The sequence below is a fragment of the Rhopilema esculentum genome, chromosome 18, assembly GCF_057945365.1.
Source record: "Rhopilema esculentum isolate cy_ngs chromosome 18, ASM5794536v1, whole genome shotgun sequence".
In the NCBI taxonomy this organism is placed as follows: domain Eukaryota; kingdom Metazoa; phylum Cnidaria; class Scyphozoa; order Rhizostomeae; family Rhizostomatidae; genus Rhopilema; species Rhopilema esculentum.
The window spans coordinates 4,334,210-4,357,747 of NC_142832.1; the positions used below are offsets into that span (position 1 = coordinate 4,334,210).

Below are 23,538 nucleotides of genomic sequence, written 5' to 3' on the forward strand. Positions count from 1 at the left end.
TCTCTTGAAATTACCAAAAAAGATATTCTGCGCAGGGCAAGTTCTCATCTCGGCTTGAAAACAGGAAGTGGTAAGCCAGACCATAAAATATTTGTTTTATTCAATGGCCAGACAAAAATGTTTTGTTTGGCAGGAGAGGGTGGTCTAGTAATATGATGGTAAGTTTGCATTGTGTTTATTGTTCTCGTCTGTGTTTAAACGGTTTTATGCCATGCTGTCTAAATTCAATCGTACTGTGTCTCAAATAAAACCAAAAAGAAAGCGAAATTGCGATGGATCTTTGATGAAGGTAACAGGATCATTAATGCCTTATATTTAATGAAAAGATCTGCAGCGAATACCAGCATTTTACAACGGCATTAAAAGGATCTTGTGGGTATCCGTTGCAGGCAATATGCCACAGGTGTTATTTTTTACTTTTTAATGTAAAAAGTTCATGATGATTGGATTTTGTATTCAGATTGTAAATATGCGATTTTGAGGCATTTACGATTTTGAGGCCTTAATGATTATGATACTAAATTTATGTGAGCTTATCTAAAGGTAATAATTGATGTATGGGTGTAGTGGTATTAAACGATATTGGGGCGTTTAAATTTTTTTGCAAACAGCAAGAAGCTCCCACGGGGGTCACTTGACCAAGGGTAAGAAATTCCTATCTATGGGTAAGAAATTCCTTGTGATACTTTTGGCTTTTGCTTCTTACCTGATTTGACAGTATGTTTTTTGACACTTTCCCCCTTTAACAAGGGGCTTAGCACTCTTGCTCTCATTTTAAAAGTTTGCTGTGTTGGGAAAATGCAACACTGGACATTTTAGATAATACTTCTTTGTTTTGTGAATTGCGAAAGAAAAGTGTGGAACATTAAAGAATAAAAAAAATTTGAAGAAAGTTCAAATTAGTGGATTCTGGTTTTATTTGTACACCTGCCAATCTCTGATCATGTCTTCAGTGTGGTTTCTATCAAATATTATTGGCACAGTCATCAAGATCTTGTGACCCACCATATGATATGTTATAAATAGACAACAGGTTGGTATTGATCTTCTTCTTTGACTGTTTGTTAAACAGGAGTGCGTTCTTTACAGATGTACCAATTTCTCAGTTTTTTTACTGAGTGCAAAAGGTATATTTGTGTACATTTATTGAAACTGCACAATATTCAGGAACAACCATGATGTCAAATGGAATAATTATTTATGAGGGAACCTTTTTGGTTTCAAAATGCTCCATATCATCCCCTCACAATTATCTGAAAATGTCATCCATTATGCATGTTTATCTTTCTGATAGATAATTTTTCTCCTTTTTTATAGGCTATTTCCAAAGTGACGTTTCTGTGAAGGCAAATGCCTCCTCTTCAATACAAGTTATTCTGCTCTCTCTTCATCTGCCTTGTTTTCATTGCATTAAACATGGCATCAAACCAAAGTCCGAGTTTCACTATTGACAAAGACAATAACTGTTTCTGCAAAGATGGTAAGCCATTTCGGTATATATCTGGATCAATGCATTATTTCCGGGTGCCAAGATGCCACTGGAATGACCGTCTCAAGAAAATGCGAGCAGCAGGATTAAATGTAGTTGAAAGGTAAGCCATTTGTAGCTCAACGTGCTAGTGAAGTTATAGTTTTTTACCTTATTAGCTCTTTTTAACCTTATACCCTAATATTACTTTTCCATTGGTACTTGTTTGTTCAGTCTTATAGTATAGAAAAATGCTTTCAAACCACTGGCAGATGTGATTTGATTAGCAAAAGAGAGTAAATACCACCAGTTTGTATTCTCTATTTTCTATACCATTCTTTGTCTACATAGATTTTTTTCATGTGAGAAGTTAAGAAAACCACTGACACCTCAAGCAGTCAGTTGTAGACCGGTTTCACCCTATGTCAGGGCTCATCAGTACAGCTAGACTGAATGAGGACCTAAAGCTGACCTATAGTCAGCAATTAGGCTGTCAGTGGCAATGCATGTGGGCAAGGGCGCCTACACAAGGGGGGCTGGAGGGGCAGCTGTCCTCTTCAAAGGGGGGGCAAAGGGGGCAAGAAGTGCCCTGAAATATGATGACCACTTTGACTACTCTCGTTATGTTAATATCTATTAGAAAATACTAGAATGATGATAACACTAGCACAAAAATGCAGAGAATGAAAAGTTTGTCTGTGACAAGGTCGGCCACATAGGGAGAGCGGCAAAGATAATAAATGATAAACAAAAGATGTGTACCCTCAGAAGTACTCCAGGAACCTAAGGAGGATAAATCGGTATAAAAACTTAGGGGGCAATCAAAATTTTACATCCAGCTCATTTATAGCAGCTATGATTTTTATTAAACCAAATATTTTGAATAATGAGTGACAAGGCCATTTAATAACCATTTTCATTTATGGGTAATTTCGTCAACATTTTCTTTATGTTTAGAATCTTTGATGGTAAAAAACCCAACTATATGGGTGGCGCATATTCAAGTTAATATTCTATTATATTACCCCACCCTTGCCTCCCTCCCACCTAGGAATGCTCGATTGTGTTAATAGAAAAATTCAACGATTTGCCTTCGGCATCAACACTGCCCCTCCTGCCCTAATCTTGTGCAGGCAACCATGCATGTGGGAGGTAGTAAAGTGTGAAAAGAGGTACAAATGAGTCTTAGCGACTTGACAGTTCTTAAGCAATATCACCAAAGACCACACTACAAAGCAGTGCTGAGGTTTTGGCAGACTGCATGCCATCCCACAGAATTGCAAGTAAAAAAAACACTGACACCTCAAACAGTCGGCTGTAGACTGGTTTTTCTTTTTGATACCACCTTTTAAACTTACAGCAACAGTATATCAGAAAGTTTTCAACATTTAAGTTTAAGACAATAATTTGTTGTTTGTGTTGTAGTGAGTATTCATAGATTCTAGTGTATTGTTTCAGCTACATAGCTTGGCATGTCCATGAACAAACTCCTGGTCAATATGACTTTTCGGGAGAGAATGACATATTTGAGTTCATCAAATTGGCGCAGAAGAATGGCTTGTTGGTTATTTTAAGACCAGGGCCTTTTATTGATGCTGAGCGAGATTTTGGTGGACTTCCATGGTGGCTTCTAAAGAAGAAAGACATCAAGCTAAGGACATCAAAGGATGAATTCTTCATGAAAGCTGTCCAAGATTGGTATGCAGTGCTTCTCCCAAAGCTTAGGCCATTTGTCTATTGTAATGGAGGACCAGTTGTCATGCTCCAGGTATTCACATAAAGCAATCTCTATGTTTTGATGTTTGATCTCTTTATTTTTCTTCTGTTCACAGACATTTATAGAAGTTTATAAAGGCAGTCAATATCCAATGATTCAAGATTGAAAAAGAAGGAACAATTGATTAAGTTAGGAAGTCATTTTTAAAAAATTATTTATGCAAAAGTAAAATAATAAAATAATTTTAAAAGTAAGGTAAATTAATAAATATATTTCAATTTATTATCTGTGATTTATACAGTTTTTGATGTTGATTTATCAACTTTTACAAAGAAAACAAAATATTTAAAATTGTTTAAGGAAGGTTTTTGCTGGTAACTGAAAATCAAATTCAATTTAATACATCTCCAAAAGTTTTTGTCAATTATTTACAAGTCTGTGCCTTGTACAGTCTATGCCTTTGGTGTTCAGATCAGGATGGCTGTGATTTGCTGCTCAGAGTTTGGTGCTATTATCAGTGAACAGTTGCTGGATGAGATTGCATTAAGAGGGGAAGTGAAACTCAGAGTAGCAACTAAGAACTGTCTTGTTCCAAACACTGAAAGGTTGTACAGCCTTGCCTTTATGGTATAGAGCACTTTATGAAAGGGCTATTTTCATTTTAAGTCCATATAAACCTACAATGTTTTTGATCTCCTTCTGTTCATTATTGGCTTTGCTTTTCTTTTCCAGATTGAAAATGAGTATGGAAGTTATTTTGCATGTGACAAAGTTTACTTGGAACAGTTGCAGCAGTTCTACACAAAGTACCTTGAATCAAGTGTTGTCTTGTTCTCTGTTGATGATGGATTCCGGGAAAATGAGCTTAAATGCGGAAGTCTTTCTACCACGTTTAGAACTGTTGATTTCGGACCAACAAAGGATGTTGCCCATGGATTTGATATATTGAGGAAACTACAGCCAAAGGGGCCTTTAGTTAGTGATTTATGACACTGATTTCTACTTTCTCAGCTCTTACGCTTTATATGTGGAATACCAGTTTTTCGATGGAGTTTTAAGTCCAGTAATTATGAGATGACATTTAAGGTACTTGCAGTTAACTGAAGTGCATGTTTTATCAACTGGTAATAACCCAAGTTTACAAGTTTTGCTTTAATTGAGTCTTTTTCAGTTAGCAGCATCTGTTAGCTTTATTAAAATATCCTCGAGGTAAACATAAGTTGCTTTTTGCCATTGCTATTGTAGAAAATTACAAAGAATAAATCGATATTGAATAAAAACATGATTTTCGTCTGCAAACGAAACTCCATTGAACTTCTGCGCTTTAGAGCAATATAAAGAAGACAATAAAGATGTTCAAAATTTCGACAAAAATTAAAGAAATGCGATTATAAGCTGTTTTGAATAGATTACCCTACAATGGGATTTTATGGTTTAGCTTAATATTGGCTCCAACAAACTGCACAAACCTTCGAACAGAACCGTGCTGGGCTCCAAAAATGGATTCTTTTTAACTTTGGTTTGATATGATTCATTATTTGAAAGCTTACAGCTTTACTTCACGAGGAAACACAATTATATACGTTTAGGTAAACACAGAATATTACACTGGATGGCTGGATCATTGGGGGGAGCCACATCAAAAGAGAGCCACCGAACTCGTTGTTGATCAGCTTGACATAGTACTTCAGCAAAATGCATCTGTTAACTTGTAAGTTTTTCCTCCTAAAATCTTCTAATAAATTTTCCTCGTGTTTCCATAGCCTTGTGACGTGTACCCCCCTTTTCCTTCTATAAATACTTCACCATGGTATTTTGGATCATCAGCCTCTTTTTACACCTTGATTCTCTAAGAAAATGTAGACACTACGACCGTTTAGTGATGATCGAAGTGAAGATGTCGAGCCTTACTTGACAAACCTCTTTAACCATGTGAGAAATTTCATATTCCTCCAAATAAGAAAGGACAAAACACCACTGCTCTCGAGTTTTGCTTACCGCAATACATTTTCTTCTGCGATTTTTTTATCTTTTTCATGACTTTAGAAATCAGTCTGTTGGGCTCTCCTGTTTCTAGATCCCTTCTTTGTAGACTATTATTGAAGCTCAGAATTATTACTATGAATTTTAAAGTACTCATTAGCTTCTAAAAGATTTAAACTTTTTTGAGGATTCTGTCAATTTTCCAACAGTTGAAAACTTTCAAACCTATACTTCCTTTGTAATTCGGGACAAGATGCATGCCATAATACAACTCAGTGTGCCTGTATATTGATATTTTTGACAGGTATATGTTTGAGGGTGGCACCAACTTTGGCTTTACGAATGGCGCTGAACTAATGAAAGACGGGGAGTTTCAACCAGAGCCAACCAGTTATGACTACGATGCACCACTTTCAGAGGCGGGAGATCCAACTGAGAAGTATTTTGCCTTGAGGAAGCTTATTTCCAAGTACTTGGAAATCCCCCAAATGCCTGTGCCAGGACCAACGCCAAAAGTTGCATATGGGAAAGTTTCTTTACCAAAGGTTAGCGCCACTAATTTATATCGTAATACTATTATATGCTTTTTATATGGTCTATAGTTCAAGGAGACTGTATGAATTGCTGGAAGATTCCCTTTTTTGTTTTGTGAACAGGGAAGCCTTAATATATTTTCCATTTTTTACAGATGATTACAATATTTGATGCATTGTCATACCTTACCCCAGATGGACCAGTCAAATCACAGTATCCGAAATCAATGGAAGATCTTGACCAAAGCTATGGATTCATTTTATACAGAACAAAAATTGTTTCGAGTGATCTATCAAACACAATCACGATCAAAATTGATGCACTTCGTGATCGATCAGTGATCATGGTTGACAAGGTATCTTGATTTTGAAGTATTTTACTGCATATGTTAGTTACCATTTCCAGCTGCTTTACGGAGATCTTTTAAGAGTCACCGAATAAACATTAGTGATTAACATTGTCTTTATTTCAACGATTTCTTCTCCACAAAAACTTTTATACTGTCCATTTTTGCGGAAATAAACACGATTGTAAAAAACAGCTCACAACGTGACCTACACACCTGATCTGACTTTGACCCCATTATAACAAGCCAGACAGCAAGAGAACATATGTACTTGCAGGATATTCCGATCTTCTGCAAGTTCACACATAATGTTGAACTTAAAATACCGGTGTACTGAATAAAAGGCTATGTAGATGAGAATGAATGATAGAAATTGTTCCGGATATTGTTAAATATTAGTATCATTGTTCAGAGGGGGGGGGGGGGCGTCACCATATGAAAATGTCAAGCTATTTATTGAATATCTTATGTATTGATGTCTTGTTTTGACAGGTTTTGCAATCTAGATTGAATCGAGGTGATAATATTGAAGCTGTCATCAATTCAGGACAAGAACTAGATATTCTAGTAAGGCTGGTTGCATGTTATCATTGAATTGTTGGTTATTATATTTGGTTAATTTACTGTGAAATGGTGCTTCTAGCTATGAAGAATGCATGAAATAGCTTTTACAAGAGAATAGCAATATGTAGGTGCGGGGTGTTGAGAAATTCTAATACCATTTGATGGGCTAGAGTGCCAGGAACGAAACCCGCCCTTTTGAAATTGCTCATAGTGAATGCTTTATCTTACGAATGGACCTCCCAAACTTTCTAAATTTGTGACGTATTCATTTAATTGATGCGGTTTTGTACTTGGGGTATTAGGAAGCTTTTAGGGGCAAGATTTACCTTCCAAAGGCTTATTAGCATGTGCCAGGTTTGAGACGGTCTTTTCTGAGTTTGGTACAGTACTTGTTGAAATTGCGTTTTTGAACCCTTATTTGATGGATCACATTTCTGAACACAATGTTCCTAAATTAGGTCAATTTATCATATGAGTGCATTGTAAGAAATCACTTCCCATTTTCCATGTCTGCGTTTTGGGTTTACTGCTTAATCGTGCATAGATGAAATTGTATTTATTGTCTTCATATTTTTACTTGCTTATTTTGTTGATAACGGAAATATTAGTGCTTGCACGTCGATTATAAATTTCTCGATTCTGTACAAGCAGAGCTGTACACATATTGGGGTGTAGAGCAGGACAGTTCTAATTTGCAGTTCCAAGTTTTACACATATACAATCAACAGGTCATTTGTAACTGATTTTTGATACACATTCATATCGAACTTTTTTTAGTCTCTCGTGTGCGAATCGGTTTTTAAAAAGTTCTTGTGGGTAATCCTGATTGTCTTAATATTTTCAAGGACTTATTTTGAATTATTTATTTTTTTTTAAATTCTTTTTTTTAATCTGAAAGTTAATCTTTTTTCTCAGGTTGAAAACCAAGGAAGAGTAAACTACAAGTATGGCTCATTCACTAGCCTTTACGACCCAAAGGTAACCTATTTGCGGATCTCTACGTTTTTGAGCTTGAGTAGTTAGTTGACATTCGTTCTGTAAAAAGACTGTTCTCAAAAATATTTTCAAACTTAAGCAAAATGTGTCAAAACAAAAAATATACGCTGGGCTGTTCCCTTCATTTTGACTGAGAGAATCGTCATTTTACTGACTGCTGGCTAGTAGATTATGGCAAATATTTTTGTAGCTCACAAGTGTCTACTGTGTCAAAGATCGATAAACTGATACCAAAGTCACATTGACTATTTAACGATTCATGTCAATGATGTGATGGAAATAGTTAAGGCTGCAAGCAGGTTCAATATTGATATCGCTGCTTTAGAAGTACGTATGCTCTATTTTTGAATAGAGAAGGGATGTGATTGTTGGACTATACCCGCACCCTTCCTGATACATTTTCAGGGGCTCTTAACAACCCAATCTAAAATTGTAAATTCAGCATGGCACACATCTGTTTAAATAATAAAGTATTTGGAAAGGCTGGGGCTATAGAGTCTTAAAACTTCTCTACATAACCAATGTAGTACTCTTGTTTTCAATTGGAGAATCATTTCAAGATGCAGTGAAACATCCATTCGTAGGTAGCAGAAGAGTAATTCTATTCCAATATGGCTATCTTGTAGTCACATCCTTATACACACGTAGCGAGGTGGAGGCAAGAGGGTAAGGATGCCCCCCCCTCAATGTCAAAAAATCTCTTTAAAAAGGGCCTTTCCTGGCGTTCAAAAGGGCGTGGACCCCCTATTTTCTCAGGCTCAAGCTCCACCCCCCAATCTTATCCCACTGGCTTCCCTATTGCTTGTACAACGTGCCTCGTGACATCTGATACCTCCCTACAGCTACAGCAACAGTTACTCTGACCGCACAAGTTTCTGCTATATATAAAAAAAATTTACTGTATCAATGGCATCATATGTGTATTTAAAGTGTACCATTTAATGCTTATATGAGTGAGCAATAAATATACTATGTTAATCATATTGGTGAGTTAGAACTCTTCCAACCAATAGCCATTTTCCTTGTAACTTGTTAGTCGTAACTAGTCACTCGTAACTTGTAACTCATTACAATATTTAAACACGTCCCCTCAACATATCCTTAAGGCTGTACCCCTTTTGTTCCAGGGTATTATTGGTAATGTAACATTGAATGGCGAGATCCTTGAAAACTGGGAAATCTTCCCACTTCCTTTAAACAATACTGCTCGAATTCCATTGGACAGCATAGAAACGACTTCACATGATACAAATGGGATCCCGAGCTTTTATTTCGGTGAATTTTCTGCCAATGAAGTTAATGATACGTTTATGAAGACATCCTTATTTACAAAGGTAAGCCACCATTGTCTTTTTTCTTTGACATTTCCTGTTATATGAACGAGAGGCTCAAAAACTATGTTTTATATCTAGCTCCCTTGTAAATTAGCCTACAGCCCCTTCAAATATCATTGGGGAACCAATTTCATTTTACGAAGGATGATAACTTATTTGTTGTCATAGATTGATATGATCTGTGAAAGACTTTAGGACTTTAACAATTTATGTGAATCTGGGAAAGTTATTTTTAGTAATAAAAATGGAGCTAGCACGCTCTCTTCAGTTTTGTAACCTGCTTCCTCTATTGGACCTCACAGGTCTATATCCTCAGATACTTTCATGTGCTTGCAAATAGTGCAAATCCATTGACGTTTGAACAAGAGAGAAGAGAACCCCTCTACTCTAGTAGTGTTTAATATCAGTTCTACGAGTGTCAATTCCAAAAGTTACTTTAAAATTGCTAGGCCTAAACAAGCAAAACCCCTTATGATTAGAAGCTTTAGCATCAACCCACTCCAACCTAAAAACTTTAAGTATGTACTTAAAACCTTAGAATAAATAATCTTTTTCTTGGCTTTTAGTACAAGGAGTCCCTCAAAAGACTTTAAGTGTCTCAACCCGTAATTTGCTTCGGGAATTTTTTGGAGTTGCATATTTTAATTAAGAAAGCCACTGTTTTGATAGTAAAGTTGCACGAAATCTTTATAAACTTTAATGCTTTGTTTACCTGCCACCCAGCCTGTGATCATTGGTTAGTTTTATATTTCAGATTTCGTTTTCTTTTGGCTTTTTTATGCATAAATATTTGGTTCTTGATAATCCTCTATTGTCTTTCAGGGTCAGGCATTCGTTAACAACTTCAACATCGGCAGATATTGGACCCCAATGGGACCCCAGCAAACCTTGTTTGTTCCACTTAGTGCCATAAAGAAAATGCCTGAAATGAATCGTGTTATGCTCTTCGAAGTTGATGGACTAATCAAAGATTCGACTGACGCGATTATCGAGTTTGTGGATAAACCAATTTGGAAAGATTAAAAGGTAAGCAAAATCCATAAAAAAAATTTCTAACTGTCTATCTCTAAGATATCTTTAGTAGCAAAGTCTCGTGTAATTAAATTAGAGGAAGCATGCTATCTCCAGTAATAAACATCGCCCTTTTTCCCTTACCTATGTCTGTCAAGGCTCTAACACCCTCATAGAGAAGAAGGAAATCGGGGAAGAAGAAAATGAGAGCCCCCGTCTGTCTCCAATAATTTACGTTGCCCTTTTTCCTTTACCTGTGTCTGTCAAGGCTCTAACACCCTTATAGAGAAGAAGGAAATCGGGGAAGAAGAAAATGAGAGCCCCCGTCTGTCTCCAATAATTTACACTGCCCTTTTGCCTTTACCTGTGTCTTTCAAAGCTCTAACACCCTCATAGAGAAGAAGGAAATCGGGGAAGAAGAAAATGAGAGCCCCCTTCTATCTCCAATAATTTACGTTGCCCTTTTTCCTTTACCTGTGTCTGTCAAGGCTCTAAAACCCTCAAGGAGAAGAAGGAAATCGGGGAAGAAGAATATGAGAGCCCCCTTCTATCTCCAATAATTTACATTACCTTTTTGCCTTTACTTGTGTTATTCAAGGCTCTAAAACCCTCAAGGAGAAGAAGGAAATCGGGGAAGAAGAATATGAGAGCCCCCTTCTATCTCCAATAATTTACGTTGCCCTTTTTCCTTTACCTGTGTCTTTCAAGGCTCTAAAACCCTCAAGGAGAAGAAGGAAATCGGGGAAGAAGAATATGAGAGCCCCCTTCTTTCTCCAATAATTTACATTACCTTTTTGCCTTTACTTGTGTTATTCAAGGCTCTAAAACCCTCAAGGAGAAGAAGGAAATCGGGGAAGAAGAATATGAGAGCCCCCTTCTATCTCCAATAATTTACGTTGCCCTTTTTCCTTTACCTGTGTCTTTCAAGGCTCTAAAAACCTCAAGGAGAAGAAGGAAATCGGGGAAGAGGAAAATGGGAGCCCCCTTCTTTTTCCAATAATTTACGTTGCCCTTTTCCCTTTACCTGTGTCTTTCAAGGCTCTAAAACCCTCAAGGAGAAGAAGGAAATCGGGGAAGAAGAAAATGAGAGCCCCCTTCTGTCTCCAATAATTTACGTTGCCCTTTTCCCTTTACCTGTGTCTTTCAAGGCTCTAAAACCCTCAAGGAGAAGAAGGAAATCGGGGAAGAAGAAAATGAGAGCCCCCTTCTGTCTCCAATAATTTACGTTGCCCTTTTTCCTTTACCTGTGTCTTTCAAGGCTCTAAAACCCTCAAGGAGAAGAAGGAAATCGGGGAAGAAGAAAATGAGAGCCCCCTTCTATCTCCAATAATTTACGTTGCCCTTTTTCCTTTACCTGTGTCTTTCAAGGCTCTAAAACCCTCAAGGAGAAGAAGGAAATCGGGGAAGAAGAAAATGAGAGCCCCCTTCTTTCTCCAATAATTTACATTACCTTTTTGCCTTTACTTGTGTCTTTCAAGGCTCAAACACCCAGTATACCTGAAAGACAGGGTGTCATTCTAACAATAAATCCTGGTATTCAAATAGTTGCACGAAGAAAGAATGCCTATATGTTTAAGTATAGATGCAAATAATGTACATCTAGAGTTGCTCTTCCGGCAGGTGTAAATTGGCCTGCATGCATGAAAACGTCCGTGAAAATATTAATGCAAGGATCTGGAAATTGTTTTAATCAAAGGCCTCTGATAGTTTTTAATAAAACAAAGATTAAACAAAGGTACACCTATTGTAATCTTTCCCACCTTAGCTTCTTGACCAGATGAATGTCTTGAATAAGAAGATGCAATAAACAAAATACTATATAACACAAATGACTAGAGTTATAGAATAGCACGCATATAGTCCAGATTGCAAAAATTCTCTCTTATGTCCTTTTCTATAAAAATTTTCATCAAAAACGATTTAGTTAGAGGTATCTCCTTTCCTTTTAAATTTTTTAAGCCTCAGACGGTAGACCGCGCCCCTTTCGCAGAAGACCTCAAATTAAAATTGAGGCTTTTATTGAAGTTCCTTACTTGTTTGCTTGAAGCCTAATTCCCCCGATCTTTGAACGCTAGAATTTCTCATAAGTTATTCGAGACTGTGGTCGTTGGGGTCATCAACTGAAAGCAAATTTTTGGCCGCTGAGGTTTTCCCCTAAGGCAGCATGAAAAATCTCAGAGTTATAAGATATTCTAGAAAGTTTTTTAAAAAAGAATAAATACAATATGAAATTTGCAATGAATCAATAAAATATACAGTTCCGCAGCGAGAGGAGAATTGTTAAGAGTGGGGCTGAAGATTAAGGCCAGAAGATTTTTTGCTGGCCAACCTTTCTTGACATTCTTAGGATTAATTGATATTTTACATAGCCGTCCAATATTATGTCACAAATTTCACAGAATATTTCCAAAATACCCACTATTTTCAACATAGGCTTTATATGGATCATTGGCTGCCGTGGCCGCCAAGCCCTGTAGCCGCCACGGCCCATTCAGTTCTGTCTATTAGCAATGCTAAATATTACAGTGTACAATTTGCTTTGTGTTATGATGAAGCAGACACTATAAATGAGCAACTGAACTGAAACCGTCCGCACAAGAGCATTCTACAACTCCATCGCTATGAAAACCTTATTTTGCAGCCGAAGTTCAAATTCTCTACCAAGTTTTGAAAACCCGTCAATGCAGATCTCGCCCTTTCAAATACAGTGTGAGGGGCACGCTTGTTGCAGAAATTTCCCCTTTGTTTTCAAAACAATTCTTTCTGTTTGTTTTCAAAAGAGCTACCTCCACGTTTCATCGTTTTTGTAAACAACTTGCCAAAACATCGAAGAAATTAGCGTTGTCGAAATGATAGAGTTGAGAAGAGAATTTGTTAAATGATACAAACAATGTGCTATCGCTCATGGAATAATATTTATTTAAAAATGCTGATTTTTCCTAAATGACTCTGGTAAGTAACTAAGCAATTTAATTACCTCTCCTTTCTCTCCCACACAGTTCTGTTAACCCAGCCCCGCAAATTTAGTGACCCAATGTATTTAATAAATCACAATGCTTTATATTTCATTTCTTCTATTCATCAGAAGTTCCAAAGTTCATCATACCATGCAAATCTCAGCGATAAAACGGAAATAGTAAACACAACACTGCCATTTGTAAACATTCTGTGCAATTGTAAAATTTATCAAGCATCGCTTTTGTAAATCCTTGGATAGATCTTCCTTGATTATTAAAACAATAAAGACAGCTGCTTAATAAAATGCATGTCTTTTCTACTTGTAGCTCCTTATGTGTGCCATGAAGACGCTTAGAACACCAGATATTAACTTGACCGTGCCTGTGATCGCTTGCGCGTGGAGTCCTTCCGAACATTGCACAATCCCAACGAACTCTGAACACCGTGGACAAATTATATCAAGTAGTTTTTTAAACTAGTAAAACATTTATCAGTCTCTGTTGCATCTAATTTTTCCAATATTATATCGCGTACCTCCAGTTGTCGACAGACTCAAGTTAGTGTTGTTATTGCGATTCCAGTTTCTGCCCCCACCTCAGTCGATTAAAGAACTTATTTTTCATCCGAATTTCCCTCAAACGTCTCGTAAATACCATAAAACGGGCCACAGCTGTTTACTCAAACGAGAAAACGTTTATACATGTCTTCATACGCACTTGCTTAGAACAACACGATTCTGAGAAAGTTACCCGAGTTTCAGGTTAATGCGAGTATCTGACTACTATTCTTACACATAAACTCAACTTAAAAACGTCTCATTGTATTCCATCTTGCATTTTATTGGATTTACCCCTGGTTGTTTATTTGAATTCAATTTCCATGCTGTTTAATTCCTTCAATTTTCTATTGAGTTTACCCCCAATTTTCTATTGTATTTCACCTCAGATTCTATTGAGTTTACCCCCGATTTTCTATTGTATTTCACCTCAGATTCTATTGAATTTACCCCCGATTTTGTATTGTATTTCACCTCAGATTTTATTGAATTTACCCCCGATTTTCTATTGTATTTTACCTCAGATTCTATTGAATTTACCCCCGATTTTCTATTGTATTTCACCTCAGATTCTTTTGAATTTACCCCCGATTTTCTATTGTATTTCACCTAAGATTTTATTGAATTTACCCCCGATTTTCTATTGTATTTCATCTCAGATTCTTTTGAATTTACCCCCGATTTTCTATTGTATTTTTACTTAGTTCCTATTGATTTGACCCCCGATTTCCTATTGTACTTTACCTTTGATTCTATTGAATGTACCCCCAGCCTTCTAGAATTTTCAATGTGTTCATGACAAAGATACATTATAATTCATTTGTTATTCCTTTGTTTAATCCTTGAAACTTAGTAAAGATTTCAATGGAAGTCTCCAATAATTACAATGAGAATTCAAAAGATATTCCCCCGAATTTCTATTGAAAATTTCAGAGATTCTGGTGGCAAAGTCCCCCGGCTTTATATTGTCTTCAGCCAAAAATCTTGGCCGCGACCAGTGGCTGAACTAATGGCGGCTTGGAGCCGCAAATGATTGACAGTTCATTGTTTTCAACCAATCAAATTGCTCTATTTCAGCCCTTTTGGTGGCTGCGGGTGGGAGCCGTCACCTACTAATATACAAATTTTATGGTAGCCCTTGGCCGCGGAGGGCCACCATTGTTTATTAGCCAATCAGATTACGCCATTTTTTCCCGCTTCATTGTATTCTCGACCAATCAGAGCTCACCATTTCAATTATTCTATTGTCTATTGACCAATCAGAGTATGCTATTTCTTTATTGTTTTTCTTTTGTTCAGTAGCCAATCAGATGCCTCTATTTTGCCCGCCTGGCCTCGTTTTCGTTTTACAGAAAGACGGGGGTTAAATAGCCTCGTCTGCAGCAGTAGAAACACGGGGGGTTGAAAACAATCCAGTTCGATTTTCTCCACTTCATTCAAGCGATCTTACTCTACTTACAATTTAATGTCTACTCTATTTGCCGAGGAGACTGTTTTCAGTCGGGGTTTGTCTTAGCATGGTGTTTTAAGCAAAGGGTTAACAAGAGGAAAAAGAAGTTCCCTATGTTAACCCTCTGATTAAAACACCGTGCTAAGAAAACCCTTCCAATGTTGAGTTAGGGGTTATGTAAACATGGCGTTTCAAGCAAAGAGTTAACAAGAAGGGGAAGGCCCTCTTGGTAACTCTCCGATTAAAACGCCGTGCCATAACCCCTAACGCAACACGGAAAACAGTCTCCTAAGCATACTACAAACTAATTATAAGCATAATAATAAACTACAAGTATACTAATTACAATGATTAATGCTACGTTAAACGAAAAGAAACGGGCTACTCTAAAGACAGATGAGAACAGGCGCCTTGCTCAAATCCATCCGAAGAGTAAACCTTTTCAATCTTACAACGCTAAACTAAGTACGGTTACTTGGCAATATCTCGCAACATTTAGATTTTATAAATGCGAATGTATGAACCTAATGATATTCTAATAGGAGGAATATACTAAAAATTGAAATTAATGATCGAGGTCTGCAAAAGGGGGTATCTGGGCGACCTAGTCCTAAAAACATAGAATGCGTTGATATCGCCTTATGTAAGGGCTAGGTGTGCTATAAAAGGTCTTTAAGGTAACCTAAATCCTTTTAAAGTTACGAGTTTATATTGCTTGGAAAAGTGTTCTTAAAAGTGGGTTACTGGAGGGTGTTGGGGATACCTCAAGGCCTAAGGTGAGCAATTGTAATGGGAGTATTATGCTAAAATCCTAACAAGTTTAATCTGACTGCTAGAAAGGCTTCGGCCGAGGTATTGCCATGTGCTAGGGTCATCGAGTGTGCCTAAGAGATTAAGAGGGACCTTAAATTTCTAAAAATTTCAATGAAGTTTACCTTGGATCCCTACGTCCTCCTGATGTTCTAATCTCCAATTGCACGATGGCTTACCTATCGCCTAAATAATCCTTATCGATCATAAAAAGATCCTGCGAGATGCTGCCAGTTAACGACTTTTCTTTAATCTACCATAATAATAAGTTCGATTGTTCAATAAATTGTTCATAAATCTTCAGAATCTTCTGACTTCTGTCCTGTTTCTCGTGCCTCCTTCCCTTTATGTTCTCCAAAATCTGAAAAGACGATACAGAAGCCAGCAAACTCGAATGAAAAAACTTTTCAATAGAAGAGCAAGTTTTCATGCATCAAAGGTATAATTCATGCAAAAAGTCTTCTAAGTTTGTGTATGTTTACATAGTGCTTAACTTTTCTGATGTTCTCAATCGATAAAGCGACAAAACCAGTCAAGCCTGTCGTACATCAACTTGACGCATAATTTCTTTGAAGGTAAAGAAATGCAAAGGTATTCAGGCATCCTTGCTTGCCTGCTACCCAAGGGAGTTTTGATCTCCATGCAAGCGAAGTTCTGCCCTTCGAATCACGAACTACTATCAGTATTTCTTAATCTACTCGATTAAGGCTCTAGCTTGTGCAATTTTAATTTAAATTTGGATGATTCCAAAGCTCTTCTAATTAATTCTTTTAATATCATTCACTAAGTAGAACAAACTTAAATTTGAGCAATTTCGAGAAATCATATAGATCCTTTGAAGGATGGGTGTATTCTTCGATTCGAAAGCAATCATATTGTTCAACTTTCAAATTAGTTCCAGTTAAATTTTTACGGTAACAATCAAACAACATGTGGATACTGCAAGCCTAAGACAGCAAGCACCAAGATGCCCCATGTTTATTCCCTTTTTATTGTCTCTGAAAGCAAGATGCATTATGCCCCAAACTATTGTTTTCGTTTCCCTTGGGATTTATGCAAACGTGAGCAATTTCCTCAGTGCTTTTAGGTTTTTTCTGTCAATGTTAAATCAAGGTTTATCAAAAATGAGCATCATGCTTGTTTTTGGATAAACAGACATTGTAAAGTTTCGTTTTTCTAAGTTTTTTATAACAAACGCAGAACCATCTAATCAAGTATATGCTTTTAAACTTTGCTTTTATAAAACGGCTTTTTCTTAAAAATATTACCAAGATTGCACAGTTCATGTGAAGTATATGATAAACCAGTTTAGAAAATGTTCACAGCTTAGTGAAGCTGTTATGCTAATAATGCGAAATTTCAAATTACGATTTAGGTGAAAAAAGTTTTGATAAATGGCACTTCTCTACTATTGGCAATTTTTGAATATTTTGAAACGAAACAAAACTGAGACAGGTTTTGAGCTGCTGGCCGAGAAGAACGTAAAAAGACAGTTTTATATGCACGAAAAAAGTGTAGTCTTGCAGGAAAATGATTTACATTCAGTATCGTTATCCCAACCAGACCAAACAGAGCCATACAAAACCAAAGCCAAACCTTCAAACCATCAGGTCTACCATCAAACCAGCCTTCCACAAAACCTCAAATTCCTGTATCAACAACTACTGAATGTAAAGATCCTTTCACTTGCAAGTGTACTTCATAATTTTCAGACTTTTTGGCAAATGTTTTTAACAGAATTTTTATTGTTGATGTAGAATTTCAAGCTAATTTTTGACCGTAAATAATTTTCTAGATACTCTGAGTTTCTTTGAGTTTCAGTTTATATTTCAGTCCTCAATTATTGAACAATTAAATTCCTAATATCTTTAGTTTTTTGTTGATTTTAATGTTTGATGAAGTGCTTTTTTTCATCTCGCGCTTCTTTATATCGTTTGGAAAAAGGCCTCTTCAACCCATAAAACTTCTATTATTGCTTCCAGATTCCTATTTCAGTGAATTTCTTGAACTACTTTGATTTTAATTTTTATTGAAAAGGCTGTCATATGCTGCCAAAAAAGATTTTTTAAAACCTTTGCATGTTACCTACTCTTCAGTTGTCTGCTTGTATAACACTTGTGATTCAATTGCTATATCTTCCCTTCTTATGCATATGCATTTCTTAAAACTAGCATGTTGTTAAATGTTAGCGTGAATCTGATTAATGTAATCTTTTTACAGAGTCATTGTAGAAACTTCTTTTAGAATATAATTGATTTAACTAAACCAGAAGAAATGTTTGAGGATTCGATCCATCTGTTTTGTTGCCACTCTTAGGAACATAATGTCATTCACCATAAGGCTTTCTCTGATTTCTCCTGCTGACTCTTTCTTCGTACGATTGCAATGCAAACGATATACATTACACACCTGTGTACCATGGCCTAATAAAGCTTATGCTGCCAAATTATCGAGATAAGAAGCATAAAAAAGTACTATATTTTATAAAAAAGGAACCCACCGTATTTACAGCCCGAACAAAGACCATCATTCTTCAAAATTTTACTATCCAGCCCAATCTCTGCAGATTCTGAAACGTAAGTAATACTTCGTGTAACTGGCAACCATTGCAAGGGTTCACACTTAAAACTGAGTGTGATCTTTGAAAAAATTTGAAATTGTCATCGAATTATTCGTCCTGTGCGACAGGAAATGTTCTGAAATAACATTTAAACACAGTAGCTATGTTTGCGTTAAGATTTCTTTTAACAACTAAATTTTGAAATCTTAAAATTTAGGCACTTTTGAATTTCTTTGTTGACTACAAGATTAGTTATTGTTGAATGAGGAACTATTTGTCATCAAATAAATTTATTAGGAAAAATTACAAATGCACGAAACAAATAAATAATAGAAAAATTAGTTAACAGTTCCTTAATATTAACTTAATCCGAATTTATAAAATATCAACTTGATCGTAAATTTTAGCTATGAATCCAACTTTTCTAACAAAAAAGATCCCTAATATTGCCTATAATAAATCTAAAAAAACACTAAAAATAATGCATAAATATTGAGAAAAAGGTTCCTTAACACAAAAGACAGGGTTATTTTAGCCATTTCTCCGAAAACATGACGTCTTGGCTTTAGAAAGGTTAGTTAGCAACTGGGTTTAAAGATGCTCATAAAACAGAATGTTGTGATTTGCTAAAAAAGTATTTTTAACTGCAAAAAAACTTACCAAATTTGCCATTTGAAAACTACAGTTTACGACAGAATCATCCAGTACTGTTGAAATAAAACGCCAAAATATTTTAGACGACTTTAAAATGCTGGTAAATAAGGGGTGCAGATGCTAAAAAACTTTCTGAACGGAAGATTTTAAAGGACCAGGTTTTGCAAGAAAAAGAAAATGAGCTCGAAATAATATTAAGCAAAACAATTTAAAGTCAGAATTTAACTTAATGATTTAACTGCAAATCTCAACGAGCATCTAATATTGTTTTCTACTTTCTTCTTTTTTCTTCAAAAGGAATTTATTAAGAGAATAGTGCAAAACACATAAGGCTAACATCAAGCTCTTAAATTTCAAAAAGGTGAAAAAATCTTCCCATTAAAATTAGAGTTACACTTTCATGTTGGTGAAAAAATTTTTTTCAACAAAACTCACCAAATTTTCACATTCAAGTTTCCAGCAATCTTTCATGCTGGGAAGCTGTAAACCTAAAACCCTAACAATGCATCAAATATGTGATTACTGTTTCAAAAAAGAGTAAAAATCTTCGCAAGAAAAAATTTACGGACTCCAGGAAAAAATTCTCGACCTAGAAAAAAAAGAAATAAGATTGAAGTGAAAAAAGTATTTGCATCATAGAAGCAGAAATTCAGTTGTCTGAGCAAACAGGAATAAAAATTGCACTTCTGTATATCGTTTTTTTCATGAATCAAATTAAATCAACTTCAACTTCAGAAAAATACAACCAAACTTCTGAAATGCTACAAAACCTATAACTTGAGTTATTTTCAACATACGCTTTAAAAAAAATTGAGTCTTGCCTACCTGAAATTGAATGTTTTATGAATGAATTGTGTCCTTTGAGTTTCGACAAGTCTAAAAAGTAATACAAATTGTTTGTAGAAACATAAAGCTTCTTATTGCTACTGACATTAATAATTTCGATCTTCCATAAAAATTAGCACTGCTTCATCTTTAAAGAAAATTTCATTGTCAAGCGTCATCAAAACTCGGTTGATAAATTATAATGTCGCTGGCCAAATGAGAAAAAAGTTAAAGCTTAAAAGAAGACCGTTTAAATGCTTTGAATTAGGCATCTAAATAATAAGTAAAAAAGCCATGGACCATCAGTAATAAACTTTGTAGACACAACTGAGTTTTCTTCGTTATGTCACTACTTATCAGGCCTTAGTTTCGCTATTTTTTCTAATCTTTAAAATTTTTTAATTGAAATAATCAAATGATATTATTTGATATTTAATAAATATTTATATCAATAAATCATAGTCTTAAAAGGACAGCCATGCTCTTTGTTGCATTTTAATGTTTCAAACGTAATTTTTAACAAGAAAATCGTTATGAGACCATACCTTGTCTCGTACTTTTAGACTGTATAATGTCTTCACACTATTGTGTTAATCTGCACCCTAAAATGTACAACGAAAGTAATATAGTAATAATGAAATTGCTTATATTGAATATTTTATCATGATAATTTCTATTAGAAAATGCAATATATCTGTGAATTGCATGCTTCTAACAAGAGGTTTACACTTTTAAATAAAGCTGAATTTGCAGTCTCTTAAAAAACAAGCTTTCAAGAGAAGAAAACAAAACATTTAGGGAAAAACTCACCAATTATTTTCACTGGAGGAGAAGCAGACATTGTGAAAATCAACAGCTGTAAGGCAATGTCTCGAAAAGAAGCAAGTAAATGATTTTCAAAAGAATAAAAGGATAAGATAAATATCCAGAAAAACAAAAAATGATGATTTAAAAACCAGACCTAGAAAGAGAAAGAACAACATATTAAAAACTGGAAAATATTTAAATTTTTACTCACGAGAAGGACTGAATTTTCATTATTATTTTAAAAAGGTTGAAAAGTATCGATTAATGCATTTTTTTGGTTCTCTGTGATATCATAAATCAAGAAAAAATGGCAAGAAAAGAACACAAAGTTCTACAACGCTTAAAAATCTTTATTTTCGGTTTCTTTAAATGTAGTCTTTTCAAAATATATGAGCTCTGCATACCTGAAATAGCCTATTTTCTGCATAATTTTGTTTTCTTTTGAATTCAAAGTAATCTAAAGAAAGCAAAAGAAATTATATCAAAAGTTAAAAATGAACAGGTCCTAAATGCTACTCAGATAATTTACTCTGATGACTCATATTCTTGTTTGAGCAAGCTAGATTGTCAAGTGTCATAAAATTAAGATGTCAAGTGTGAGAAATTACAATAAGGAAAAATTGAAGCTTTAAAGAACAATGTTAAAGTGCTCTGTTTTAAAGATATATAGCTATTATTTTGAAGAATCAATCAGTGATAATGTTTACGTCAAAAAACAAAAAGTTGAGCATAAATAACTGAGAAAAAATCAAATCCAAAAAGTAACGGTTAGAATTATTTGTAAAAGCGATGCTTATCGCTATTTATCAGGCCCAATATCGTTATTTGTTTCTATTCTTTGAAATTCAATCTCCAAAAAAATCTAACAATTCAACCTCAAAATATAGAATTTGCTATTCAATTAAACCCGCATGTCAACAAATTGTGGGCTTAAATAGAGAATCATACCCTTTTTCGATTTATAGTATATGAAAATTGAGACGTAACAATGTGAGTGTTAAAGAGTCTATACCTAATCTCAATCTTCAAGATTCGAATGCACTCCATGTTCTCATTATTTTACAAATCTGCAACCTAAAAAGTGCAAAGAAAATCTATAAGATACAAAACAATATAGAAATAATAAAACAGGTCATATTGAATATTGTAAAATGGAAATTTCTATTTGTAAATGGTAATATGTCTGTGAATTGCAAATTTTTACCCTTGAAATTAAATCTTGGATTTATATCTGAGTTTGCAGTTTCTTAAATAAAAGGCTTCCAGAGAACAGAAAGGAAAGTCGGAAAACAAAAAATTTAGGAGAAAACTCACCAAATATTTATGCTAGAGCAGCAGCAGATATTGAAGAAATCAAAAGCTGTAAAAAAATGACTCCAAGAAAAACAAGTAAATTATTTTCAAAATATTTAGAAAAAGAATATCCAGAAAAACGAAAAACTGCTGCTGACTTACAAACCAGACCTAGAAGTAAAAAGAACAAAGTATCAAAAATTTGACGACATCAAGTTTTCACTCACGAGAAAGACTGAATAAAAGCAATCTTGTTATTCTAAAGAAAGATCAAAATGGCTATGAATTGTTTGCGCTTTTTCATTTTCTATGCTATTATGATAAAAAAAATGACTGAAAGAACAAAGATGCTACAATGCTTAAAAGTCTTTAATTTACTTTCAACGAAGACTTTTTAACAACACATGAACTTTGCATACCTGAAGTTTAATTATCTAGCATGAATTTTGCATAAATCTGAAAAAAGCAATAAAAATAATATAAAATGTTAGAAACAAAACGTTCCTTACTGCTACTCATATTAAATACTTGATAATTGGAGAAAACTGATGAAGATGGTGATGGAGAAACTTGATTGCCAAGTGTCGTAAAATCTTTGTTGATATGTAATAAGGTTGTTGGCTAAATTAGGGAAAAACATTTGAAAAAGGACTATTGAAGTGCTGTGTTAGAAAAACACAAAGCAATTGCGTGAAGAGTCTATCATATGCAAAATTCACAATAGCAAGCCGGCAAAGAAACGAAAATAAATGACACAATATTAAATCTAAAAAATAGCATTTAGAAATATTTATAGAAAAAACTTAGTATTAATCGCTATATCACTATTCATCAAGCCTTGGTATTGCTATTTCTGCTAATCCTTAAAAATGTTCTCTCAGTCTCGCAAGATATTGTTCGATATTTAAACAACCTATTTGAGCAAAAGTCATCATGTAAAATGATAATCTTTTCCTTTTGTTCCGGACCGAGATACAACTTCTTGTTTAGGGGGGGGGGGGGCAGCCCTTATAAATAAGTGCAAAGACATTTATATTTTACAAAATAACAACAATGTAACAACAGCCGTATTTTACTTACGTAACTTAACTTTTAGAATCTTTACCTAGTCTCATACTTTTGGATTTTAATATGTGCTGTCTTCTCATTATGAGGTAAATCTGCATCCTAAAAAGAACAAGGAACATTGATCAGCTGCAAAATAATAAAAAAATAAAAATATTGCTTGAATTGAATATTTCATATTGCTTATTTTTATCAGCAACGGTAAGAAATTTTTTGGATCGCATGCTTTCAACAATAGTTTTAAACAGTTTCTTGAATTTGCAGTTTCTTAAAGCAACATGCTTTCAAGAGTAGAAAACCAAAAATTTCAGGAAGAAACAAATACTCACCTAATTTTTGAATTGGGATATCTGCAGTTATTGAAGACATTTGCAACTGTAACGAAAGTTCTTGAAGAGAAATAAGTTAATTACTTTAGTTAAGTTAAGAGAAAAGGGAAAAAAATAAAATGTTTGTATAAACAGACAAAACATTTATGCACAAACCAAACCTAGAAAGGAAAAAAAGAAAATTAAAGAATAAAAAATCTTAAATGTTTACTCAAATAAAGGGCTAAATATATCAATTCAATTTTTCAACAAAATGCATAAATTCTGGATTTGAATAA

The 23,538-nt window shown here is 34.8% G+C and overlaps 1 protein-coding gene across 5 annotated transcripts; it reads left to right on the plus strand.

The window, feature by feature from the left end:
• Positions 1-45: 45 nt before the first annotated feature.
• On the plus strand, positions 46-14,282 carry LOC135696645 (beta-galactosidase). 5 transcript variants are annotated; one of them, XM_065216110.2, is made up of 12 exons: positions 46-158; positions 1,318-1,592; positions 2,927-3,236; positions 3,918-4,160; positions 4,775-4,896; positions 5,473-5,713; positions 5,857-6,057; positions 6,541-6,615; positions 7,528-7,590; positions 8,736-8,942; positions 9,765-9,968; positions 13,238-14,282. In XM_065216110.2, exons 2-11 carry the CDS (start codon positions 1,351-1,353, stop codon positions 9,963-9,965), a joined length of 1,905 nt encoding a protein of 634 aa, XP_065072182.2. In that variant the 5' UTR covers positions 46-158; positions 1,318-1,350; the 3' UTR covers positions 9,966-9,968; positions 13,238-14,282. The 5 variants fall into 5 exon arrangements, with proteins under 5 accessions (XP_065072182.2, XP_065072181.2, XP_065072180.2 ...); XM_065216109.2 differs by having other exon boundaries at positions 153-289; XM_065216108.2 differs by lacking the exon at positions 46-158 and adding an exon at positions 178-403.
• Positions 14,283-23,538: the final 9,256 nt, after the last annotated feature.

What these genes read in the sequence shown, in the direction of transcription:
- LOC135696645 (XM_065216110.2), top strand. Translation starts at nt 1,351, where the DNA reads ATGCCTCCTCTTCAATACAAGTTATTCTGCTCTCTCTTCATCTGCCTT. An exon ending in GACCAGTTGTCATGCTCCAG is followed by an intron (nt 3,237 to 3,917) that starts GTATTCACATAA and finishes TTTCTTTTCCAG; the next exon opens with ATTGAAAATGAGTATGGAAG. An exon ending in AGACATCCTTATTTACAAAG is followed by an intron (nt 8,943 to 9,764) that starts GTAAGCCACCAT and finishes ATTGTCTTTCAG; the next exon opens with GGTCAGGCATTCGTTAACAA.